General features: G+C 42.8%; 1 protein-coding gene across 1 annotated transcript; it reads right to left on the minus strand.

Annotated features, from left to right (window-relative positions):
* Positions 1-1,506: 1,506 nt before the first annotated feature.
* Positions 1,507-8,100, minus strand: RPL4 (ribosomal protein L4). Its single transcript, XM_082198729.1, has 10 exons — positions 7,962-8,100; positions 5,613-5,784; positions 5,181-5,287; positions 4,733-4,871; positions 4,168-4,292; positions 3,370-3,499; positions 2,934-3,090; positions 2,310-2,393; positions 1,829-1,949; positions 1,507-1,743 (listed from the first exon to the last, which is right to left on the minus strand). Exons 1-10 carry the CDS (start codon positions 7,962-7,964, stop codon positions 1,594-1,596), a joined length of 1,188 nt encoding a protein of 395 aa, XP_082054855.1. The 5' UTR covers positions 7,965-8,100; the 3' UTR covers positions 1,507-1,593.
* Between the last annotated feature and the right edge of the window lie 56 nt (positions 8,101-8,156).

Raw genomic sequence — 8,156 nt, forward strand, 5'->3', positions numbered from 1 at the left:
CGCGTAAATCCTTTTCGCCCACCCCTTTCTATTGGCAGCTCCGCTTTTCGACAGAAAGGGCCCGCCCGCCTACGGGATCTCCCATTCTTCAATTCGGGGAGGGCGCGGGCAGGGAGTCACGTCTGCTTCTACTTTAGCGGACCGGTTTACCCATTGCAGCGGCATAATTTCTCATTGCAAAGGGAAGCGAGGGAAAGAAATTTCTTTTCTGAATCCTCTCCTGCGTCAGGTTGAGAGGTGGCGCATAATGGAACAGATTTAGCTAGAATGTTTCCAATTCTGCTATTCTCTTTGTTGTATTTAAAATAGCAAACCTGCAGTTGTTGTAGCCCTTATGGAGCTCAGGGCTAGTGGGGTAGAAAAGCTGAATATATTGCCAATTCATTTCACATCTGGCAACCAATGTGCTCCATTGGTTTCAGATAGTACTTTGGTGGTCTAAAAATCCCAATTTTTCATGCCCCTCTAGCGGCTATGGTGGTTTTTACCAGATGTAGTTAGTGTATACTCAATTCTGACCAAACTACACCTCGATGCCAGATGTGAAATATATTGGTATTATTTTCAAGCTCTCATACCCCACTGCACCACCTCCATTCTTCTGTAGATACAAGTTTTCATAGTTGAGCATTGACTCTTGGCTTAAGGTACAGGCTTGCTTTTGCTGGAACGGGACAGCTACCCTTCTGCACTTTATAAGCAGCAGTTCAAAAGATTGGACATGTCAGATGTTGCAAACTGAACCTCAACCAGAAAAAAACCCCACAACTGGCTGAGTGTTTAACTACTTTGTGTATTCCTTCATATTTACTATTGGTACTATTTCTATAGCAATGACCTCTCCTCACTTAACTTTAAAAAGGATTTATAGGCCATCCTTCCATTCTATATATTCAGTGGTCAGGGGCTATCTACAATTATTCCCAGAACATGCAGAAGCAAAACTGCATGTCAACTGCAACCCGCTCTGCATCATGTACATAAGAGGAAATCTGATGCAGAATCAGCAACTTTGAAAGTCTTTAGTCAAGTGTTTTGTGATATCACATTAACTGCAAGTTATATTTCCACTTATGCCCATTTAAAAGCCCTTTTCAATATTTTATCCCTAGAACTCCCTCCAATGCCCATTCCACATTACTGATGAAAGTTTTAATGAGTTTGCATCCTAATTAAATCCATCACCTCAAAACTTCCATCTCTCCTTCCCCTCTAATTTTGTTCCGACTCCAAATTCTATCTGTTATAACTTGGTTTTGTGTGCCAGAATTCTTCTGAAGAGTAACTCACAAGTCCTATCACTCCACTTCAGAGTAGTTTATGGGGTACTATAAATAACATGGTATCCAAAAAAAATATGTTTTGATATGTCTTTATAACACATGCAAATAATCTTAGGTCTCTGGCTAAACCATTCCATAAAAATGTATTTGCTGGCTCCTGAATTTCCATTCCAGTCTTTCAGGACTAAAGGGCATCAGTGCAAATGATTAGTAAAGACAGCACTCTGGATAGATTTGTTTTTTATTAACTGTAATCCACAGTACAGCCCTTTTCAGCACTGAAGCAGAGAAGTGCCAATTCTTGTCTTATTTATTCTGCAGTTTCCTTCTTTTTAGCTGCAGTTTCCTTCTTTTTAGCTGCAGTTTCCTTCTTTTTAGCTGCAATTTCTGTCTTTTTAGCTGCAGCTGCAGCCTCAACCTTTGCTTTGCCCTTTGCTGCTTTCTCTTCTCTGAGCTTGTGCTGTAGGGAAAAATTAAGATGGTTATACTCTGCAGCGCTTTGAAAACAGGAAATCTAATTTCAATCCAATTTTTACCCCACTTACATTCTTAGCATGGCGCAAAATGGTGTTGCGTCTCATAGTCTTGGCATATGGATTCAGTTTAATCATAACTCTCAAATTCTTCAGTGGATTCTTCTTAAGAACTCTGCGGTGAATCTTTTTCCTGCAGAAGGTGGTTGGATGAGTACATAGCCCTTTTATTTATAGCCTAGTCATCACCATCATGCAGTGCAGATGGGTTAGATTATATACAGCTCAATAACAACAACAACAAAAAGAAGGGGAAAAAAAGGAATTCCTAAGCTCTGTTAGGATGCCAAACACAGATACTAGGGAGAGAATCTGTGTGCAACTAGAAAAATACTGCTACACAATATGACAGAAATTCAAGATTCAAATCTAAAATTCCCACTTGAAGCTTCATTTCCCCTTATCTGTGTTCCAGAAAACATCCAGTGTATCTCACTTATAGCACTACTTAAGGACTACTATTTTAAGTCGAAAATTTAAAACAAACACTAACTTTGGTGCACGGAGGGCCTTCTGGATCTCTGGGCTTTTCAAGATTCTTCCAAGATCTGTATTGGTCATCTTGTGCATTGGCAGGCTGCATTTAAATACAGGCATGTTACAGTTTTAGCACTGAACTCTCACACACAAATACATTTCATCTCCTTTTAGTTATTGATGATAGATATTACATGTATTTACATGAGCACCCTTCCATTTGTCATTAAGTAGGCCTGGGCAGAATTCCAAATGGCAGAGTACAAAATGTGACAATTTCTCATTCAAATAGGGCAACCTCAGTCACGCACAACCATGCTTCTACCGTCCCCTGCCCCAACTGGGATTTGAACCCATTTCCACTATTTCCTACAGCCCTTCCTCACCCAAGCCAATGCCTTGGAGAAGTGGGAGCCATCCATTGTCTGCCACCCTCTCCTCCTTGATAAGGTGTTTTTCGGCCTGAAAAGGAGGCATTAAGGAGGAATGGCAACTATTATGGGATTTTCCAGTGAGCATACCGAACAGTCACCAAGCCCACTACAATACTTGAAACTCCCAATTTATTTGTAGGGCAATTAACACTTCTAACCACTAGTGAGGCTAAGCAAACCCAACCAGAACCTAAAAACAAGCTTACTTGTAGTTACTCTTCAGGGTGGCTGGCTTACGCCAGGTGCCATACAAGTCATCCAACTTGCGGAAAGCACTTTCAGTCCAAATGCAGAAACGTCCAACATGGCCACCAGGAGCAAGTCTTAAAAGGTTCAACTTGTTGACATCAAGAAGGGTAATCCCTGTTAGATAAGAGTACAGTGTACGTATTTTAAGTACACATGTTCACTATTCTGATTAATGAATTGTTTTCTTACTGCCTAGAAGATAAAAGGGAACACAATGCGGCTCTTAACCATATTCCCACCTAAACATTCACCCCAATCTGGGTATTTAGTCAGAACCTCCACCAAATCATGTGTTTCATAAACACGGACCAATGAAGTGGAATATCATCATTTTTTACACCCCTCCAGCCTACAACCTCCCTCATGCATCTTGCATAGTAATTCAAAAGCTACCTGGGATGTTCCTGAAAGCTTTTATGATGCCATTGTCCTCGTTGTAAATAATGCAGGGTCCCCTGCGCTGGATGCGACGGCGGTTCCTCATTTTTCCCTTGCCTGCACGCATACGCTGGGAGGCATAGACCTGGGTGGAAACAAACATTTTGTGTAAAAACCAAGTAACCACTTTCAGGGTTAACAACTGTGCTTCTGCAACTCAGAACTTCACAATCATCAGTGTTCATCTGAAACACGGACCAGTGAAAAATTCATCATTTTGCAGAAGCAACAGTAATCAGATTGCTGAATGCTTTTATCTATATGAAGCTTTATATTTATATATATATATATATATATGCAGGTTTTGGTGTCTTCGGGTGTCTTCCCGTGTAAGAGTCGGGGTGTCTGTGCGACGTTTCGACGAGGTCTCACTCGTCATCTTCAGGCTGGTGCTTTCGGCTTCTTGTTACTGGAACAGAGCTCTGTTCCAGTAACAAGAAGCCGAAAGCACCAGCCTGAAGATGACGAGTGAGACCTCGTCGAAACGTCGCACAGACACCCCGACTCTTACACGGGAAGACACCCGAAGACACCAAAACCTGCATTCCTGTACCCGTGAAAATCTACGAAAGCATATATATATATATATATATATATATATATATATATATATATACATATATATATATATATATATACATATATATATATATATATATACATATATATATATATATATAAAGTTCTTGGATTGGTTAAACACACACACACTCCTCTACCACCCCTGATTTTTGCAGTCAACACTCAGCACACCTTTTTGATATCGTTCCAGGCCTTCAGCTTCTTAAGCAGTAGAACAGCTTCCTTTGTTTTCTTGTAGCCCTCGACTTTGTCTTCAACCACCAGAGGAAGTTCTGGAATCTCCTCAATGCGATGGCCTGTTAAGATAGCACATTTTAGATTTTAGTGCACACTGACTACAATGGCAAATAAACAACCAGCACCACTAAATGTCTGGGTTCATTAATGAACACCAGGATAGCAAAAAACCTGCACTCTAAGCCTGTTCACCTGAAAACCCACTTATAACACCCCAATGTCTCCGTAAGTACTCTAAACTGTCCTCCAGACTCATCAGTCACCTTCTAGTCCCAGGGTGGTTAAACTGCAAAAGTTGTTGGACTACAAGTCATCATTCCTGACCACTGGCCGTGTTGGCTGAGGCCGACTGGAGTTGGTGGTCTGCAACATCTGGAGTTACATGCTCTGTAAAAGGTGCTCTACTTCCTATAAACGTGGGCTAGAAACTGTCCCACAATTACAACTATGTCACATTTAATAAGTACATGAATGGCCCTACATAAAACAACATACTTGCCTTTGGACAGAACAAGTGCCGGAAGGGATGAAGCTGCCAGAGCAGAGCAGATGGCATAGCGCTTCTGAGGTACGTTCACCCTACGATGCCAGCGTCGCCAAGTCTTGGTTGGGGCAAACATGCGACCTCCACGACACATCTATTTGTCAAGTGTAAAGGATGGAACCAAAGTATATTCTTGTGGAAGATCCACCCCCTCTTTCAGTCTTGCTCAGAGTTAGCTGATCATCAACCATCTGTACCAGCCTGATGACAGCAGGCAACTGTCACTGTATACAGAGTAAGGCGCAAATTACGACATCATGGCAAGTACGATCCCTCTATTCCTAACCAGTTTCTAAACACACAATACATTCTATCACAATGCTGTTAATAAATCATTATATTTCAATTGATTAGCTTTGCTTTTGAGGACATAATCAGAAAGGGCAGCCAGAGTCAAGGATACATTGCCAAAAGCACCCTGGCCAGATCGATGAGTTCCACCTCCACGAACCCTTGGGATACGAGCAACAGCTCTTCCAGTACCCCAAGATTCAGCACTGGTCTGATGACCTGAAAAGAAAAGAAGCATGACATTAAATAATTACTGATCACCATGTTCTATGTCATTTTCCTGAAATTATTAACAGCCAACATCAGAACTTCCACTGATATCACGGAGCTCAAAAACACGGACCAATGAAGTGGAATTTCATCATTTCAGCAAGGTATGTATTTATTTTTATGCCATATGAATGACTTTAAAAACTGACTTGAAGTAACAAGCCAAGACTTTTATTCAGTCAGGTTTTCAGAAATTATATCCAAAAAGCTTTTTTAAAAAATAAGATGTGTATGTTAAATTTTCAATCCCCAGTGGTATTGGTACAACTCTTACCTGCAAGCTCGCTGACAGCATATGGCTGCCTGTTGTTTTTCCGCAAGTTGGTATGAACGAAGTTCACAATATCTGGACGAATTGGAGCTTTGAACACAGCAGGCATAGTGACATTTTTACCCGAAACTTCCCCCTTTTCGGAATATACCGAAACCAAAGGACGAGTACAAGCCTGGGGATGGGGAGAGAAGCAAATTCTCAAATACAAGCAACTAGTGTTATTGCAGTTCAGCGACAGCACAAATATTGCTCAGTTTCAGAAAGTCGTCAGCTCAACGGCAACAGCAAGTGGACAGCAGGCTACTGCCCCTGAAGACCGGATAGGACGCAAATTACAACATCACAGCAATATGTGCACTCACGCAATGTAATGCATTCTTGCACCTAGCATAAAAATGCTTGTTATGTTAAATAAAGAATGAACATACAAGTATTTTGACTTATTTTTTAGACTCTCAGATGTCAGGGATTGAGAACCTGCAGCCCTCTATATCGTCCATACAATGCAATTCCTGTCCACTACTCAGGTCTTCTACTGGACTGCCATGAAACTGTTGGATCTGCTGACCACTTAAGCAAGCAAGTTATAGAAGACACTGTCTGTAGGCAACTTTCCTCCACATTCCAAGTATGTATACTACTTTGAACAAACAAAAGTCAAGCTGCCATGGATCATCTTGTTTTCTCATCTGATTTTTAAAGGTTATTTATGATATAATCATTTTGTAGTTTTAGACTATTTGTGGTTTGTTTTTAATCTTTTTAAAAAGTTTTCTATTATAATTTCAGCATCCAGTTTCCCTCAGTTGCCAAATGCATCTCTGAAAGCCTGACAAACAAGGTTAAAAAACAGCTACTGCACTTTTTATCCTGCCCTGCCACATGCAACTGGTATTCAGAGGCATATTCTGTCTGAACATGTTCAATTTAGTCATCAAGAATATAGGTATTTAACACACAGCATTGATAAGCCCATTTTGCATGAATTAATCTAACTCATTTAGCCTCTAATAGGTAAGTAGAGCAGCAGCAAAGAGACTGAACTATGGAGTCCTGGTGCAAATCTTGTTTCTGCTCTCAACTCACTAAGTAGTCTTAGGAAAGCTGCAACACTCTCAACATCAGCTGAACTTGGAAGCTGTATACTATTGTTGCTATTAACCATTTTAATATTTACATCATTGTAAGTTATGTGTTGTAAGTTATGAGGCCAATGGGAAAGTTAGAAAACTGGAACATAGGCAATACTTATTTTACTGTTTCAACTACAATGTGTCATATGTAACTCAGTGCAATTAATTTTATATGCTGTCTGACATATTTATAATGAAAGCATGTAGCAATTCTATGCATATTTATTGGATTTAGTGCAGTTTACTCACAGGTAAGCACATATAGAATGAAAGCCCAAGTATAAACATGCTGGCTTGGTAAATGCAAATTTCCAGCAAAATACTCAGGGTCTTAATGGAAACGTGCTGCACTCTATCCTACAAGCACAGGATAACTTATCATCTGAAAAGCGGGTGGTGGTGGTTGTAAATTGATATAAAACCCAGAAATTTCAAAGTTAAAAAAATGCATTACTGAAACAGTCCTCTCACGAAGACGGCACCACCTTTGGGGAGCTCAGAAGCATCTTGGGACTAGAAATACTGTATATATGTCTACAGCAGACGGGAGGGGGCGGAATGTGCCCCTCTCCAGTTACTGCTGGGCCCCAAATCCCAGCCAATGTGGTGAATGGTCAGGACTACAGCACGACCCTCTTCTGCAGCTGCAGACCCGCCTTGCCGTGCATCTTTAAGCGATGAAGGCCACGTCTCTTGCACTCGGGTACTGATCGGGAGTTTTCCGCTGTGGGAACAGGATGCCGGACTAGGCCGGCCACTGACTCTTCCCTTGTGTGACTTAAAATTAAAGTCACTCAATCCAATGAGCGGTGGATGGGAGAGAGGGAAAAACGAGGAGCCAAGGGGGGGATTTCCCTTCCAGGCCTCAGCATCCCCAGCGCTATCGGCTCCAGGCTGCGTCCCTCTTTCCTAGCTAAAGGCCCTCCCTCAGGTCGCGGTCGGTGCGAGGGGGGAGGAAGACAAGCGAGCCAGGCAGCCGCAGGAGCGGGCACTGGGCCTGCCCTCCCGAGTCAGCCAGGCCTCCACGCGGCGGCTTCTCCGCTCCAAAATGGCGCCCGGCCGGCCTGTAACGCCGCTTCTCCCCTCCGCACCGCCCGGCTTATTCCCATTCTCCTTCTCTTCCTCCTCCTTTCCGCCCGCCATGGCGGCCTCCCCGCGACCACTCTGCCTCCCCAGCCTCACCTCCGTCAGAGCCCCCGGCCCCTTCCCTGCTCACCATGATGGCCACTAGCGGAGGAGCCCCTCACGCTGGCTTCTCTCACCAACTCGGCCCCAGCCGGAAAAGGAAGGACTGCTCGCATCCGTTCCTCTTTTGCTTCTTGCGCACCTTTCCGCTCACAGCTCCGCCCTCCTTCTCTCTACCCCGCCCAGCGGATTGAACTCTCGGCGCCCTCTTTTTTCTTCCCTGGAC

Source organism: Podarcis vaucheri (genome assembly GCF_965113315.1).
Source record: "Podarcis vaucheri genome assembly, chromosome: 14".
NCBI lineage: Eukaryota > Metazoa > Chordata > Lepidosauria > Squamata > Lacertidae > Podarcis > Podarcis vaucheri.

What these genes read in the sequence shown, in the direction of transcription:
- RPL4 (XM_082198729.1), bottom strand. An exon ending in TGCTGTCAGCGAGCTTGCAG is followed by an intron (nt 5,288 to 5,612) that starts GTAAGAGTTGTA and finishes TTTTCTTTTCAG; the next exon opens with GTCATCAGACCAGTGCTGAA. An exon ending in CCTGGAACGATATCAAAAAG is followed by an intron (nt 3,500 to 4,167) that starts GTGTGCTGAGTG and finishes GTTTCCACCCAG; the next exon opens with GTCTATGCCTCCCAGCGTAT.